The 17,323-nt window shown below is 56.2% G+C and overlaps 1 protein-coding gene across 1 annotated transcript; it reads left to right on the top strand.

The window, feature by feature from the left end:
* The first annotated feature begins 256 nt into the window (after window positions 1–256).
* On the top strand, window positions 257–2,910 carry LOC117438566 (hydrocephalus-inducing protein-like). The gene is made up of 4 exons (XM_034074037.1): window positions 257–307; window positions 1,132–1,309; window positions 1,792–1,922; window positions 2,875–2,910. Exons 1-4 carry the CDS (start codon window positions 305–307, stop codon window positions 2,908–2,910), a joined length of 348 nt encoding a protein of 115 aa, XP_033929928.1. The 5' UTR covers window positions 257–304.
* The last annotated feature ends 14,413 nt before the right edge of the window (window positions 2,911–17,323 follow it).

The following is a 17,323-nucleotide window of genomic DNA, read 5'->3' on the forward strand; positions in this document are numbered from 1 at the left end:
CTGCAGTCGCGGGTTGCCTGGGTTAACCCAGAGAGCCCAGTGCCCATCTCTCCTGTGCGTTCCCTGCTTCTGGGCTGTGTTCCTTTGCTTTCGACCCAATGGAAGAGGAATGAAATTGTGAGCAGCAGATGTGTGCCTGTAACTTCCTGCTCTTCTGTCCTCTCCTCAGGTGTTTAACAAAGTCTCAGAAGCAGCAGTGACCCTGCAGAACAGGGGGAAGCTGGGATTTGCCTTTGTGGTGCTGAGCCCTGGCACAGGCACTGCAGCCAGCCCTCTGCCTGGCGTGCCCCTGGTCGTGCCCAGCATGGTGAGTAGCACAAGGGCTTCACCCGGCCTGTGTCAGGCTGCCCAGGAGAGAGTTTTGGGGGAAAATAGGGGGAATGAGCACACAACCCCTGTCCAAAACCAGGCAGGAGAGACGGGGCTGTGAGCGATTGCTGCAGAGGCAGAGGAGGTGCATCGAGCACAATCCTAATGGAGCCCCTGACTGGCCTTGGCCACTGCTGGCTCTGCTGTCCTACAGCAACCAGCAGTGGGAGGCACGATGGTTGCGGGAGCTCTTTGGAGCTGAGTGCTGAGCTCTCTGGTTGTGCCATCACTGGAGCATCACTCCATCCCAGTTGTCATCCTGCCTGGGTGTCTTAGAGCTGGAGCAGTGTTCCTGCCTTGGTGCCCTTCTGCAATGGGAAGAGGAAGCAAAGGGCCGAGTGGCTTCCACCTTCCTCAGTGCTTGTCCGCCTGAGGGATGACACGCTGATGTCCTCTCCTGCAAGCTGCTGCCAGGAGCTGCTGGCCCTGCTGGAAGCGCAGGCCCTTTGGTGCTCTTCCAGAGCAGCTGGTGAAAGAGCTTTGGTTGTGCCTGGCTCTGGCTAGCAGAGGGTAAACCCTGTCAGCAGAAGAGCTGTGCTCATGCTGTGCAGAGGGCAGCCTTGCGAGGCCTCTGAAGGACATACTGCATCTTGGTGTAGGAGACTCGGGCGTTTGGGTACAAGAAAGCTGGAGGTGGTGATGTCTGATGTTTCCTTATGTATGAGAAGCTGTCTTGTGTCCTCAGCGTGTCTGTCGTGTGAGCCATCCCTCCACTGAGTCCTCTTTGGTACACAACCTCCCTCCGTCTTCTGTGCCCCGCAGGGTTACATTGAACCTGGCAAGCAGCAAGTGCTGAAAGTCTATTACCTGCCAGGAGTGCCTGGAGTCTTCTGCAGGGCTTTCCAGATCCAAGTGGGTCACCTGGAGCCAGAAAAAGTCTGCCTGAAAGGAGAAGGGACCTTTCCCAGGATCCACTTGGACCTGCCCAGGAACATCAAAGGTGAGCACTGCCTGTCTGCTCGCCAGGAAGGTCACCTGGCTTTCCCCCATGCCATATGCCCATAGGGCAGCTCATGGGCACCTGCGCCAGGCCTGGAGGTTTCAGGGCTGTCAGGCAAACTCAGCCCTCTGGTTGCTTCCTTGGTCTCTGGCAGATGAGCCCGTGTGGCTTTGCCGCAGGAACCATCCTGCACAGCTTGCCAGCGTATGCCAGAGGTCTGGGAAGATGAGGGCTGGGCAGAAAAGCACAGGGAAGCTGCAAGAGAGGCTGGCAGGGATTTTGACAGGGTTGGGTTTGCATCACGTTGTGGGGCTGAGATGCTCCTGTGTGGTGAGAAAGACGTCTGGGGGTGAGAAGCAGCAGGATCGCCTTTCTCTTCATTGCTGGAGCAGTTTGTGTCTGCGTGTTGGGGGAATGGGGCTTCCCGTCTTCCATGGGATTTGTGCTGCCCCACTGCTATTGGTGGTTTTCTGTGCTTTCAGGCAACGCCAAATATGAGAAGATCCTCCAAAAGGCCCAAGAAAAGCTGGACAAAGGCAGCCAGAGAGACGAGGCCATTGCTCTGGGGGAGGCTGTGGCACCCGAGCCCCGCATGGACGACTTGGGCACCATGGTGAGTAGAGCTGCTGCCCTGTCCCACACATGCCACCCTCCTGCGTGTCACTGGAGCCTCTGCGCCCCACGGCCCTGTGCCCAGGGCTCTGCTGGCACTGGGTGCCTCCCTGCACAGCCCTGGCCACGGACTGTGTCAGCTCAGCGTGCCCCATGGGCTGCCCACCTCTGGGAGTTGTCCCTCCTGGAGATGCACCAGCTCCTGACTACCCCAGGGAGATGCTAAGGGCTGTGCTCAAGCAGTTGGGTTTATGGTGCTCTGAAGGACATTCACGTCGGTGCTGGGGGTTCTGTTGCTCACTGGCCAAGCCCTGCCAGCTTTACAGCGTGTAAAGCAGCAGGCTGAATGCACCCTGAGGCTGTGCTGTGTTCTGGATCTCCGAGAGGCCCCAGCTCTCTCATGGTTCCCTTTCCAGGAGAGCTTTTGTCCAAGCTGCTTTGGCACTAACTGGGGACAGGGACATACTTGGAGCTTTGGAAGGTTTCTGGCTTGTCTGTCCATGTGTCCAGATCAGCTTTGATAACTGGGCAGGGAGAGACACTGGAGTTCATTTCTTTGGAGCTATGATCCTGCCTGAGAGTGCAGGAAGTGTCCCAGACACTGAGCAGTGAGACAGAATGACTCCATCGCCTCTCTCAACAAGAGCAGGGTGGGATCCTCCACCTGAGACAAGCCTGTGCCTTGGGAAGGACCTTTGCTAAGCAGCCCCTGTCTTTACTTTCCTCAGTGGGATGCTCAGCTGCAGATGCAGATGGAGGAGATGCTGATGGAGGAACATGCCGTGGAACAGCAGAAAGCTCTCAGCTCCCGTCCCCCGGAGGACACTGCCTTTCACCAGCGTGTCCATCGGAGGCTTCTCAAGTTAGTAGGGAGTCCTGTAGCCTGTGTGCAGGGGCCCCGAGGGTAACAGCCAGCAGTGCAGGCCTGCTCCTGAGAGCTCCTTGTGTCTCAGAGCTGGGAACAGCTGCGGACTTCAGAAGGGGCCTGATGCTGAGAGCTATGATGTGCTCCCTGTGGGCAGCTCGGTGTCCTCGCTTGCACAGTGCTCCCCTGAGCTCTGGAGGTGCTCCCCTCCCCACAGTTGCTGGGTTCTGTTCTCAGAGCTGAGGGGTGCAGACGAGCAAGCCCTTGCAGACAGCACAGGCACCACCCCTGCTGACCAGCTCTGAAAGGGGCATCTCAAAGCTGGCGTCTTTGTGCCAAGAAACAGACCCCACTATGCAGGAAGAGCAGGGAATGGTCCAGATCCCTTATGCACTTTTCCAAGTGGGATTGCCTGCCAAAGGCCTCTGCAAGGAAATGCTATGACAAGGTCCTGAAGCAGTTTCAGGCTTGGGCTGGACACCAGCTTAGCAGTTCGATTGAGATCAGCGGAGATGCAGTGGACTTCTCTGCAATGGCTTTTTGCAGCATAGGAACTGTGTCCAGTACCCACTTTAAAGTCACTCGAAGATCCCATTGGTGGCTGATAAATCCTAGGCCCTGCACTCCCCATGACTTAGCCAAGTGTTATTACTGGGTGCTCAGGCCTTGGGTTTCCTGGGCTTGGCTTGAGCTTTCAGAGCACTGAATACAGAATTATCCACTCCATTTGCTTCTCCAGCCCACGCCATGCTGGGGTTGACAGAGTGTCCTTACTCCTCCTTTCAGAGCTGAGCTGCCCGAATACATCCTGGACCTTGGCTATGTCGTTCCTGGTGACATCCACACACACATGGTGAAGATCACCAACGCTGGGCACTTCCCTGCATCTTTCCGTGTCGATGGATATGTCCTGTATAACACAGGTAACCTGTGGTGGAGAGGCTTCACAGGGGCTTGAAGGAGCTATCTCTGACACATCAGCTGAAGCCATTGGTCACGGGGAGATTTGAGTACTTCCTTGGACAGCTTTTTCCTCCTTAGTGCCCCCATGCTGGGTGCCCTGTTCAAGAGCCTGACTTCTGGCGAGCAGTGCCCAGAGACCTGCTCTGCCTGTGGCTGCCCTAAAATCTGATTGCAGGGGCCAGAAGGGCTGATCACCTTGATCGCCTCTCAGCATCTTCTGCTCTTGGCTCCCGTGAGCATCATCCCAGTTTCTTTGTGCACTCTGAGGGTTTATGTTGCAAACAGATGGACCCTCTGTGGTTCAGAAGTGCTTTGTTTAGAGTTCATAGTGCCAGAGCACTTCTGCTCAGCCTTTATTGACCGGCCTGTGGGATCCTCTGCTCTATGGAAACAGGCTTCCCAAAGAGGCCTTGAGGTAAGGCTGCAGCTCCAGCACATGGTGACTGCTGTCTCTGCGGGGTGGCCAGTCATCTCTTCTAAGCCGCTGTCAGGGAACACCCCAGCATTTGGCATCTTAGGTGGCAATTCTCCTTTGGAGAGGTCTATGCATCCTTCCCTGAGACGCCTGATGAAGGAATTGCTGGAGTTCCTCAAGCAATGTGATTCCTTTTTACTATGTAACCCCTGGATTCTGGCTGTGAAAGTCCTTTTGCTTTGGGCAGTGCCAAAGGGAGAAGAGCAGCTTCTCTGGAGATGCAAAGGGGTCTTTCAGAGAGCTGCCAGCCAGGACACCCCTGTGGCCTTACCGTGCTTCTGAGCCATTTCCTGTTGCTTGCGTATCTCAGCTGCTTTATTTTGCTGTGTTCAGGCTTCAGCGTGTGCCTGGAGCGTGTGAAGCGCCTGCCCTCCTGTGAGAGCAAGACATTTGAAGTGTGCTTCGACCCACAAAGTGCCAACGTGCCCCTGGGTAAAGTGGATGTGCTCCTGCCCATCAAGGTACTCCAGCTTCTGGGGCAGGCAGCAGGTTGGGCACAGCAGCGAGTATCGGGTGGGCTCTCAACCGGATGCTCTGTCCTTCTCTAGGTCAGAGGAGGCCCCACATTCCAGGTCCGCCTCCGTGCCATGGTGGCTGAGCCGTCCCTCTGCGTGTCCAGGGACAGGCTGGAGTTCTCCGCTGTCCAGTGTGGGCAGTGCCAGGAAGAAACCATCCAGCTCCACAACACATTCCAGGTCCCCTGTAAATGGTCCATCAGCATGACTGATCCTGTTCAGGAGGTAAAGCACAGACAACGTGTAACATACAACTTCTCGGTTGGGTTCTCTTTGCCTTTCCTGCCTTTTGTGCCCCTCTGGCTGCCTGAGCACTTGGGCTGCAGCTCGCTTGAGGAAGCTTTTGAGGGTACAGAGCAAGGCTGGTTCACCTGGGCCTGTTCACTAGCTGATGCTTCACTTCTCTGCCATCTTCACCCATTCCTCCTTCTCTGAGGACACTGCCTCCCCATCTGCCTGCCCTGCCAGCATGTTTGCCCTCCAGCTCTAGGCAGTGGTGGCCACGTCTGGGTGGGATGAAGGTGCTTCCTGCACCGTGCCAGCATCTCGGAGCACTGCAGGAACCGAGGGTCTGTCCTCACAGACCAAGGAGACCTCACACCACTGGTTCGTGTGCGCAGGTGGACAAACATCTGCCAGGGAGCGAGCACCAGAAGCTGCTGGAGGAGATGAAGTCTGTGCCCTGTGGCTTTGAGGTGCTGCCCTCAGCTGGAAGCCTCGCTCCAGGACAGCAGTGCCACGTCCAAGTCCGTTTTTCACCCATGGAAGAGGTGAGATTGGTGGGTGTCACGCCAGGAGGTCTGGCAGGGCAGTGTGGTAAGGGGAGGCCAGCCCAGGGAGCGGGGGATGAGCTCTGCCTCCACATGGAGCTTCCTGCGCCTCAGTTTCCCCTGCACGTTCCCAAGCAGTTCGGGAGTCAGCTTAAATGATGGAGCATTCCCAAAGGCAGTTTGCATGTGGCCACCGTGACTTGGAAACTGGTAGCGTGTAACAGGATGGACACAAGTGCTTCCATGCCTGGGGACAGTCCCAGGGATCTCAATTGCTCGTGGAGATTTCAGCGTCTCGTGTCTGGCTTTGACCAGAGGCAAGCACTGAGCAGAGAAGATGATCCTTATTTGTGTCCAGTGAGAGCTCAGGTGCCTCTTGCACACAGCTGATGTTTGCTGGTGCTGCAGTGCCAGGACTGTGTCTGAGGAAGCAGACCTTTCTCATGAGCGTTGCGCTCCCCCATGCCCAGGTGAAAACCTCTGATAGCCCATTTTAGATCCACCTGGGAGCCAACTGTCCAGTTATGCTCCAGAGCAGGACTCGCTGCAGTTCCTGAGAGCCATGCAGATGCTGTAGCCCCTGCTCTAAGTAAATACCTGTTTTGGGTTCAGCTTGGAGGTGCTGACAAGACCCCTGACCCTGGGCGATTGTTGACTTGGAGGTGCTGTCAGCTGGGGCTTCACAGAGGAGCTTTCTGTGCTGCTTCTTTGCAGAAGTGCTACCGGGGCGAGCTGCAGATCCAGATTTGCCAGAGCAGCCAACGCCTGCAGGTGCCGGTCTTGGGACGTGGTCTGGAGCCACAGCTGGAGTCCATCCCCGCAGAGCTGGAGCTGGGACCGCTGCTGCCCCAGAGCCATGGGGAAGAGGGGACAGTGGTGGTGAAGAAGCCCTGTGAGGTTTACTCAGTGCAGTTTGAGCAGCAGCACCTTGCTGAGGAGCAGGTGAGGGGGAAGGTCTGTGCACACTCTGTAGATTCCCAGCACTCCAGCATGGCCAGGCTTGTGCAGGGAGACGGGGGCAGTGCGCAGGGCAGATCCTGGTGGCCTTCCAGGGTTAGCCAGCTCTGCTGGCAGGCTGCAGAGGGACTTGGATAATCCCTGCCCCTGGGGGGAAGGAATGTGGGAGGGGATGGCTCAGCTGGGGAGCCTGCTCACATGGTGAAGGTCAAGAAACTCATCCTGTCTATGGTTTCTCTTCCTTCTGTGCACAGCCCCTACAGACACCGAAAAATGACAACAGCCCCAACAGCTTGTTGCTGCCTCCGTGTGCCCCGGGAGAGAAGCTGAATGCTGAAGCCCAAGGAAGGGGCATAAAAATGAAGGTGAGATGAAATCTAAAGGCTAAAACTCCAGGTGGCAACCGGCATTGTTTTCTCATTTCCTCCTCTCTTCCCCAGCCTCCCATGGTTTGGGTTTCTGCCACTAGAGTGGCAGAAAGCCTTTTCTCCTTCTTTCCTTTGGCTTGATATCAATCCCTACCGCCTCAGGTTGACGTTGTGGATCCACCAGGAAAGGTGGTGAAGCTGGGAAACGTCTGCATTGGACAGACGGTGAAGAAGATGGTCACCGTAGCCAACAAGAGTGCAGCCCCTCTCACCTTTAAGCTGAGGGTCACGTCCACCGTGCCAGAGTTGCAGGAAGCTGGGGTAAGGCCCGTTCCTTCTCTGCAGAGCACTTTGGTGTGCCTGCAGGGAGCGCTGAGCTGCTGTGGGTGGGAGCTAGTAGGTAATGACTCAGGTGTGGGCTGCCCTGGCTGCCTGTGCCTGCCCTGTCCTCCCTGCTGGCACTGCTCTGGCAGCAGATGCCTGCAGTGCGAATGCTTCAGCTGAGCTGGGTGCCAGGACTCCCCGAGAGCCAGAAGTGAGAAGGCAGCACAATTCCTCTAGCCTGTTTTAGACACATCCATCAGGATGCAGCCATGTGTTTTAGATCTGGAAAGGTGAGGGAGGTGAATCTTGAAAGAGGGAGAGTTGCAGCTCTATTGGAACGTATGTGAAAGCTTTAGAAGACAGAGTTGACCTCGCCGTGACCAGGTGGACACATGGTAGAAAACACCTTTGGTATTCCCTAGGAATGCCTAGGAGGGAATGAGTGGGACTGGGGCAGTGCTGGTGGGGACAGAAGAGGAATTGGAAGCCTCTTCCCTGAGTGTGGTGAGGGAGGCTCCACAGCTCACTTGCCAGATGAAATAGTCTCCACTCGTTTCTTCGGGTAGGTTCTGTGCTTGAAGCCCAGCAAGGATCTAAAGCTGAAGGGCAGAGGAGACACCTGCAAAGTGGAGGTGACCTTCTCCCCGAAGCGCCGCATGCAGCCGTTCAGCGGGGAAGTGCTGCTGGAGTGCCGCGGGCTGGTGCGCTCCCTCTGTGTGGTGCGTGGCTCCTGCCAGGGCAGCCTCGTGAGCCTGGACCAGGACCAGCTCAGCTTTGGAGCCGTGGTGCAGCAGAGCTACACGTGCCGGCGCGTCGTCATGCGGAACGCGGGCGACACGAGAGTCAGGTAAAGCAGTAGGTCCTGCCCAGCCTGAAGCCTTATTGCCAGGTGGCTCAGTCAGGCTTGAGATGTGGTGGGAAAGCCCACAAGAGACTTGGAGCCTCACACTGAGGCTTACACTGCCTTCACAGCTCCCCGTGGCTAATCCTTCTTTCCTGTCCTTGTGCTTTCCTCGGCAAGGTTTATGTGGGACACGGAGAGCTTCAAGCCAGACTTTTCCATCAGCCCCACAAAGGGTTACATCAGCCCAGGGATGGATGTCCCCTTGGTTGTGACCTTCCGCCCCTCGAAGCTGAGCCAGGCTGTCCAGTACGAGGGGCTGCGGTGCTTCATCCAGGGCAGTGAGGCGCTGCGGCTTACGCTGGCAGGATCCTGCGTGGAGGCCCCTGGCCCCAAAGAGGTAATGCAGCAGGGACAGGATGGGCCCCTGGACCCCAGCATCTGCACCACATCTCTCCCAGGGCAGGAACTGAAGGACACTTGTGAGCACAGACTCGCTGGTGCTGGGGTATCCCAGAGAGAAACTGCTGGGCAGGATTGCCAGAATTCCTGAGCCCTGTCATTGCCTTTCTCCCCTGTTCAAGGTGCTGCTCCTCCAGTGAGCAGCTCAGCTGTCCTGGCTCTGCACTGCAGCACCCATGCCATGGGAACACCCTGCCAGGCTCTTCTGAGACCCTCCTCACAGAGCCACCTCACTGTATCCCAGCACTGCACCTGCAGCCACACTTCTCCCCCCTGCTGGGCCAGGGGAGGGCATTCAGCAGTAGGAAGGGGCAAGGCATCTACATCCAGTCCCTGGGATGGGGCCAGCCTGGGAGCTGTTGGCTCTTGCTCCCAAAGAGAGCGTGGAGCTCCTCTTCCTCCTGCCCACGAAGGAAGGGGCTGTGTGGCTGCAGATCTTGTCCTTGCACAGGAGTTTCCTTTCAGACTCCCCGTTTCCCTTTCACCCAGCATGTGAAAGGCTTGTTCTGCTCCCTTCTTCAAGAGCAACCAGCTTGATTTACTCCAAAAGCTATGGCCAAAGCGTAATTTTTGCATGTGACAAGGAAAAGCTGCTCCCTGTGCTCCAGGTCCTGGTGCAGAGCCAGCGTGAGAAGAGTGGGAAGGGTTGTGGGTACGACCCAGCAGCCTCTGTGCTCCTCTGTTACAGACGCTGACTTTCAGCTGCAATGTGCGTGAGAGGCAGAGCCAGACCATCCTCCTGTCCAACCCGAGCAGCGAGGCCTGGACCCTGCAGCCCATCATTGAGGGGAAATACTGGAAAGGGCCTGAATTTATCCATCTGGAGGCCAGGCAAAAAGAAAAGGTCTACCAGGTCACCTACAGACCCCTAACCATGAGCTCTGAGAACAAGAAGCACCAGGTACGTGAGCTGTGCCAGCGTGTGCTGACCCTCGTGGGCATGACCCTTGTAGCTCACCCTGCTTTGGGCAGGAGGTTGGCCGAGATGACCTTCAGAGGTCCTGTCCAAGCTGAAGGTGTCCTGTGCCCTCTGTTGGAAAGCTGGGTTTTGTGGTGGCTGGGGGCCAGGCACGGCCAAAGGGCAGATGGGAACTCGGGGCTGACACCAAACGTGTTGGAGCAGCTGACCTAAAGAGCCAGGCTTTCTGAAGGCCAAGAAATGAAGTTTGTTCTGCGCAGCTCCTGGTGGCTGCTTGTGGCAGCCCAGGGGGCTCAGAGACCCCCACGCTCAGCGCACGGCTGCACAGGCTCTCCGAGCCCTGGGCACAACCACTTGTGCCTGTCCTTGTGCAGCTTGCAGGGAGCAAGAAGGGCAAAGCTGCCCTGCAGTTTCTCAGTGCCCTCCTGGCCGTGAACAGGCAAGTGGGAAACGAGAGAGATCTCTTGACAGTCATGCAGGAGCTGTGGGAGGAGCCCTTCCTGCAGGTCTCAGGCTGGGCACATGGGGTGACTGGCCCCTCTGCAATGGTTTCTGTGCCACAAGCTCATAATCAAGGGGTCAGTTCAGAAGGGCTCTGGGGTGCTGGAGCTGCCGGGTCCTTGTCCCGCTCCAGCTGACCTTACAGTAGGCCAGAAATGAGGTCAGAGATTTCTGGTCTCCGTCTCCAGGGTGCTCAGCAGATCTGTGCCCTTAGGGTTGCACGTGCTCAGCATGTCTTTAACGTAGAGCCTGCGTGAGGAGTCTTGCAGCTTTCAGCTGCTGTGGAGGCAGAGGAGATGGCAGAGGCAGGTGTCTGGGATCCACGGGCACCCAGAATGAGCATGGATATGAACTTTCCATGGCCCACGGCTGGTGGGCCCCTGTTGTACCAGCTTAGAGGCTGCTGTCTGGGCAGTGCTGTTGGGGCTAAGGCCAGCAGGACTGAGGCAATGGAGCTCATCAGGGATGGGCATCCCCTGCCCAGGGCTGTCCCTGCATGAGCACAGGCTGGCAGGGATGTGCCCAGGTGAGTGTGGCCAGTAAGGGAGTGTTGGGATGTGCAGAGCAGCTCTGCTGCAGGGCCATGTCTCCTTGCTTTGCCCAGAGATGCTGCCTCTGTGTCCTGTAGCTGTGCCATGTCCTGTGGGCCATGCACCCACTCACAACCAGCTCTGAGCAGGTGCGATGCTGGTGCCTCCTCCTGCACGGGACAGGGCTGCAGGCAGAGCTCTGCCAGCTGGGCGTGCTGGAAGTTGCTGCAGTGAGAGCCTGAGGCATGGGGCTGGGCCAGGGGTGCTCCAGAGCCGACTTGTCCTATTCGTTGTCTGTAGGGCTCCATCTTCTTCCCCCTGCCGGACGGGACAGGCTTACGCTACCACCTGGAAGGAACTGCTGAAGCCCCCAGGTGTTCAGGGGCCATTTCCGGCAGGTTCCATGCAGGAAGTGCCACACGGAGCTCATCCCTGTGTCCAACTGGCTGCACAGACCACAGAGGTGAGTCCAGCCCAGGAAGTCTGGAAGTGCCTGGAAGCTCCTTCCTGAAAGCTTGTCCCTCTCCTTGGCCGTGTCTGGCCATACCCACGTTCTGCCTGTGCAGAGGCACCCTGGAGGGCTTTCCTCAAGGGGGGCTGAGAGCTGGTGCCCTGTGCCTGAGGCACTGAGGGTGAGAGGGGCTGTATTGTACCCCCACATGATGGGTATCCTATGGGAGTCCTTCGTGTTGACCTTCACTGTGTCCTTCTCACCCACAGGTTCCTGGTGGTTATTGACATGCTCAAACCAGAGAACCTGGAAAGCCAGTTCTGTGCTGCAGGGGTGTTCCTACATGGACGTGCCAAGCTCTGCGAAGAAGGACTACCAGCTCACCTTCCTCTCCTACAAAGAAGGAGTCTTCAGGGCAAAGGTAAGTGAGGACACTGGTCTGCAGGGCCCTTCAAGGAGCTGTTGGCTCACCAAGAAGCTACATGCCTCTTTCATACCTCCACGTGCACAGGTCCTATGAAATACCGCACGTGCTTTCTGTAGTCCTGTGCTCTTCCTCTGGTGGGTGCTCACAGCCATTCCTGGAAGCAGGGCGCTGAGCTCAGTGGGCTCTTTTGGGTCTGTTTTCATGTGTGGAATGAGCAGCCCTTCCCTTTCTGTCTGATTAGGTGACCTTCCTCAATGAGACAACCGGAGAGTACTTGTTCCACATGGTGACTTTCAAGGCGGTGGCTTCAGGACCCATGGGCACTGTTCAAATGAGCACCGCTGTTCGGCAGAGAGTGTCCTCCAGCGTCAAGGTGGGACAACCCTCTGGCCTGTCCCGGTGACGTTTGACATCAACTGCAAAGTGCCTGACGTCAGCGTTCCCCAGCACTTCACTGTCCCTGCACAGTCGAAGGTAGGGGCAAAGCTCCTCCGGCTCCCTCTGCTCTCCCTGCTCCTGGCTGGAGGGGATGCTCTTGAAGGGTGATGCCTGAAAGGAGCCATGTGGGGCTTCCTTCCGTGGTGGCAGCTCCCTGCCGATGATCTAGAGAGGGAGCAGTGTGTGAGAATATCCCCAGTGGGCATCATCCTGCGCTGGTGGAGCCTGCCCTGCTGCCCCCTGGAACACGCTGCAAGTGGGCCTCACGTGGCAGGTCCTTGTGCCCCTCATTTAGTGTGGTGCTTCCAGCTGTGAGTGGCTGCAGGACAAGCCTCAGCCCATGGCCAGGTTGTCTGCAGCCTGGATTGACAGGAAGTGGTGTGTGCCCTGGGGGAGCACAGGGGCTTTTTTATGGTGGGAAGCTTCTGGCATCGTGCTGGAGGGGCTGTGAGCTGTTGGGATCTGTCCCTACGTGAACCGTCCCCCAGAAGGAGCAAGGCTGTGCCCGAGAGAGGGGAGTCAGAGCGGGGAAGGCAGCCCAGCCTTCTGGCACTGCCTGAGCACAGCAGGGACCAAGCTGCCCCTTGTCAGTGTTCCCTGCCTCTGCCTGACAAAGTGGCTTTTTCCTTCCTTCCTCCCAGGCGGATCTTGTCTTGGAGTATCAGCCCCTGCAAACGGGTGAGAGCAGCGGGCAGCTGGGTGCTCCAGAAGCAGCCGACTTGGGCTCTCTGTTTTTTACACCCTGCAGCTGAAAGCCACCTGGAGCAGGCCAGAGAAGCCCGTGTATTTCCGCACCAGGCTGGGCTCCCCGTCAGACCATCACCACCAAAATACGGCATTTTGCCCATCAGAAGACCGAGTACCTCGTACAGGTGAGCGCGGCTGCCGGGGCTCTGGCTGGGGGGCAGCTCCTCTGGCCAGCACCAGCCCTCTCCACCAAGGGCTCCAAGTGCCTCTGGCTTGGCGTGGCAGAGCCAGGGTGGCCATGTGAGCCCAGGGGTCTTCCCACTGGTGTGGGCTTGTCACCAGCTGCACTGTCCTCCCTTGCGGGCCTGTGTCTGCTGCCCTGGTTGGAGCTGCTTCTGCAGGCGCCACGGTGCCTGGGCTTGCTTCCCCCTTGCAGCCCAGGTCTGGTTGTCGGGCGTCTTGGGGCTTGGGTGCAGGGTTGTCCCTGCTGGGCACGTTTGCACAGTTCTCGTGCCCATTCCCCGCAGGCACTCACCAGGAGTGTGGTGTGGGTGGGCCAGGCCAGGGCCAGGGGACCATCGTGTTCTTCCCGAGGGTGCTGGCTCTGCTGTTGTGACCCACCCCCCATGGTCTCTTGTCTCCCCTGCACAGACCGACTGTGCCGACTTCCAGACGGCAAAATCCATCAGTGCGGCACCCGCCAGTGCTGGGGGCTCGGACCTGAGTGTGGAAGTGACCTTTGAGCCCTGCCACCTGGGCGAAGCCAAGGCCACGCTGCAGCTCAGCTCTGCATTGGGTGGGCAGTACTGCATCCCACTCATCGGCCTTGCGCTGCCCCTGAAGCCCAGGGCCCCTTCCTCATCCCAGCCGGCGGCACCACCTCCATCTCCTTCAGGAACGTCTTCCGGAAGGCCACGGCGTTCCAATAGCAGTGAAGCACCCGGGCTTCACCGTCAGGGGCCCCCGGAGGTGCTGCGCGCCAAGAGCAGCACCACCATCACCGTCTCCTTCGCGGGCGGCCCGGCTCCTGTCACCAGCAGGCTGGTGGTCTCCTGCCCTGGGGGGCTCCTGGATCTACCACCTCCGGGGCCTGCCCTCCCCCCGCAAGTGAGCAGCTGCCCCCAGCCCTTCCTGCCACGTTCGTGCTCTCTGGAGCAAATAAATGTCATTTAACATCCTCCCACATGACGTCCTTGTCTCTAAATGGGAGAGACGTGAATTTGCTGGATGGACAACCCGGTGGACAAGGAATTGGCTGGATGACTGCACACAGGGAGCTGCGGTCAGTGGCTCTATGTCCAACTGGAGACCAGTGAGGAATGGTGTCTCTCAGGGGTCGGTGTTGGGCAGACCCTGTTCAACATCTTTGTCGGTGACAGACAGTGGGATCGAGCACCCTCATCAAGGTTTGCTGACGACACCAAGCTGTGTGGTGCAGTCAGCGTGCTGGAGGGAAGGGATGGCATCCAGAGGGACCTGGACATGCTGGAGAGGTGACCAACCTCCTGAAGTTCATCAAAGCCGAGTGCAGCTCCTTGCCCCTGGGTCAGGGCAATCCCAAGCACAGCTACAGGCTGCAGGGAGAAGTGATTCAGAGCAGCCCGAGGAGAAGGGCCTGGGGGTCGGGACATGAGCTGGCTTCAGCATGGGCTTGAGCCCAGAAACCCTCTGTGTCCTGGGCTGTATCACCACCAGAATGACCAGGAGGTCAAGGAGGTGATCCTGCTCCTCCACTCTGCTCTCATGAGACCCACACTTGGAGCACTGGGTAGAGTTCTGGTGTCCTCACCAGAAGGACGTAGAGCTGTTGGAGCAAATCAGAGGAGGGTCATGAGGATGCTAAGGGGGATGGAGCAGCTGCTGTACAAAGACAGGCTGAGAAAGTTGGGGCTGTCAGCCTGGAAAAGGCTGCATGGAGACTTCATAGCAGCCTTCCAGTATCTGAAGGGGGGCCTACAGGGATGCTGGGGAGGGACTCTTGATCAGGGCTGGTAGCAATAGGACAAGGGGTGATGGGCTTAAAGTGAAACAGAGGAAGTTCAGGTTAGCTAGAAGGAAGAAATTGTTCCCTGTGTGGGTGGTGAGGCACTGGCACAGGTTGCCCAAAGCAGTGGTGAATGCTCCATCCCTGGCAGTGTTCAAGGCCAGGCTGGACGTGGCCTTGAGCACCATGATCTTGTGTGAGGTGTCCCTGCCCTGTGGCAGGTGTTGGAACTAGATGATCTTTAGGTCCTTTCCAATCCAAACAGTTCTATGATTCTGTTATTCTCTAAGATTCTTGGAAAGCATGGTTAAGACTTCAGGTTGGTTCCCCTTAAAGGTAAAAAGTGGAGAATGAAGACCTTAGGCCCACTGTAGGAGAGGATCTGGTTCGAGACCATCTTAAGAACCTGACTGTGCAGAAGTCCATGGGACCTGATGAAATCCATCTGAGGGTCCTGAAGGAGCTGGCAAATGAAGCTGCTAAGCCACTGTCCATCATATTTGAACAATCATGGCAGTCAGGTGAAGCTCCCGATGACTGGAAAAAGGGAAATACAAGCCCCATGTTCAAGAAGGGGAAAATGGATGACCCAGGGAATTACAGAGCAGTCAGTGTCACCTCTGTGCCTGGCAACATCTGGGAAAAGATTCTCTTGGAAGGCATGCTAGGGCACATGAAAAACAACCAGTGCTTGGTGACAGCCAGCAGGGCTTCACTAGGGGGAATCCTGTCTGACCAATAGGGTGGCCTTCTATGATGGGGCTACGGAACGAATGGACAGGGTTAGAGCTGTTGATGTCACCGACCTGGACTTGTGCAAAGCGTTCAACACTGTCCCACACGACATCCTTGTCTCTAAATTGGAGAGACATCAATTTGATAGGTGGAGCACTCGGTGGGTAAAGAACTGGCTGGATGGGCGCACGCAAAGAGTTGTGGTCAATGGCTCAGTGTCCAGCTGGAGACCAGTAATGAGTGGTGTTCCTCAGGGATCGGTGTTGGGACTGGTCTTGTTGGACAGCTTTGTCGCTGACATGGACAGTGGGATTGAGTGCGGCCTCAGCAAGTTTGCTGATGACACAAGCTGTGTGGTTCGGCTGATCCACCGGAGGGAAGGAATGCCATCCAGAGGGACCTTGACACACTTGTGAGGTGGGCTGATGCCAACCTCATGAAGTTTAACCATGTCAAGTGCAAGGTCCTACACTTGGATTGGAGCAATCCCAGGCACAGATACAGGTTGGGCAGAAGAGATTCAGAGCAGCCCCACGGAGAAGGACTTGGGAAGTTGGTCAATGACAAAATGAACATGATCCAGCTTCAGTGTGTGCTTACAGCCCAGAAACCAACCGTATCTGGGCTGCATCAAAAGGAGTGTGACCAGCAGGTCAAAGGAGGTGATCCTGCCCCTCTACTCTGCTCTCATGAGACCTCACTTGGAGCATGTGCACAGTTCTGGTGTCCTCACATAAAAAGGACTGGAACTGTTGGAGCAAGTCCAGAGGAGGCCACGAGGTGATCAGGGGCTGGAGCAGCTCCTGTATGAGACAGGCTGAGAAAGTTGGGGCTGTTCAGCTGGAGAAGAGAAGGCTGCGTGGAGACCTCATAGCAGCCTTCCAGTATCTGAAGAAGGCCTGTAAGGATGCTGGGGAGGGACTCTTCATTAGGGACTGCAGTGATAGGACAAGGGGTAACAGGTTAAAACTTAAAGAGGGGAGGTTTAGATTGGATATAAGGAAGAAATTCTTTCCTGTGAGGGTGGTGAGCACTGGATGGGTTGCCCAGGGAGGTGGTGAATGCTCCATCCCTGGCAGTGTTCAAGGCCATAATGGATGAAGCCTTGGAGATATGGTTTTAGTGTGAGATGTCCCCTGCCCATGGCAGGGGGGTTAGAACTGGATGATCTTAAGCTCCTTTCCAACCCAAACTATTCTATGATTCTATGAAAGAGCTACTGGGAAATAAATCTGATAGAGAAATTGGTCAAATAGCAGTCCATTTTGAAAGCTGCAGATCTCAATGTGTATTTTGTTACCTGCTACTCCACTGATGAGCTGACTCTTACCGTGGTGGGAAGTGATCTTGGAATGATAATGGAATGTCCTGAAAGCATCAGCTCAATGCTTCAAGAGCAGCTGAAGCAAATGAGGTGCTGGCAATCTTCAAGCAGGAATTCAAGATAAAACAGAAGGCACTGGTATGCACCAACCAATAGTGTGCTCTCAGCTGGAGTGCAGCATGTCACTTGACTCCTCATCTCGCTTAAAGGAAATGGAAATGCAGTACAAACTGGAGAAGTCTGGAAAAGAGTGGCAGGGATATTTTAGCCATGGAATAACTCAGTAGGAGAACCAACTTGTTTCTTCATCCTGAAATCTTGCCCCATTTGGCCTGAGGGAGAAGGAGGAATGAAAAAGTCTGTTCCTCTTTCTCTGTAGTTTTAAGACATAGCAGCATACAAAAGTTACCAGCAACTATTATTGACTGGCCCTTTCAGTAAGGAAACAAAGGAGTGTGGGATGCAGGTAGTAAGTGGTGGTGCAAAACAAACCCAAAGAGCTGGTTCTGGACAGAGTATGTCATTGACATTGTTGCCACAGGGTTTCTGTAGTTCAGAAATATCAGGATGAACTGATAGAAGAACAGATGGTGGGTGTATGAAATAGAGAAACCTTTGTGTTAGGCTGTTCTGCAAGTGCATGGAGGCAAAGAAGACATTCAGGGAGCTGTGCCACATACTGCCTTTGCTTTTTAAACTCCTTTCCCCAAGAATTTAATTTCTTTGACTGATGTGGAGGTGAACGTTTGGTCTGAGATAGTATCCCATTTTTAGGAGGGGCTAGGAAAGTGTACGTGAAGAGATGTCATAGGTTGTGACAATAAAGGGCCTTGAGCAGCAGAATCCAATTCAAAAGCACACAAAAG

This window comes from Melopsittacus undulatus, unplaced genomic scaffold (genome assembly GCF_012275295.1).
Source record: "Melopsittacus undulatus isolate bMelUnd1 unplaced genomic scaffold, bMelUnd1.mat.Z mat_scaffold_49_arrow_ctg1, whole genome shotgun sequence".
Taxonomy (NCBI): Eukaryota; Metazoa; Chordata; class Aves; order Psittaciformes; family Psittaculidae; genus Melopsittacus; species Melopsittacus undulatus.

Coding starts and splice junctions, on each gene's coding strand:
- LOC117438566 (XM_034074037.1), top strand. Junction 1,310..1,791: donor CCTGCCCAGGAACATCAAAG/GTGAGCACTGCC, acceptor CTGTGCTTTCAG/GCAACGCCAAATATGAGAAG. Junction 1,923..2,874: donor TGGACGACTTGGGCACCATG/GTGAGTAGAGCT, acceptor CTTGTGTCTCAG/AGCTGGGAACAGCTGCGGAC.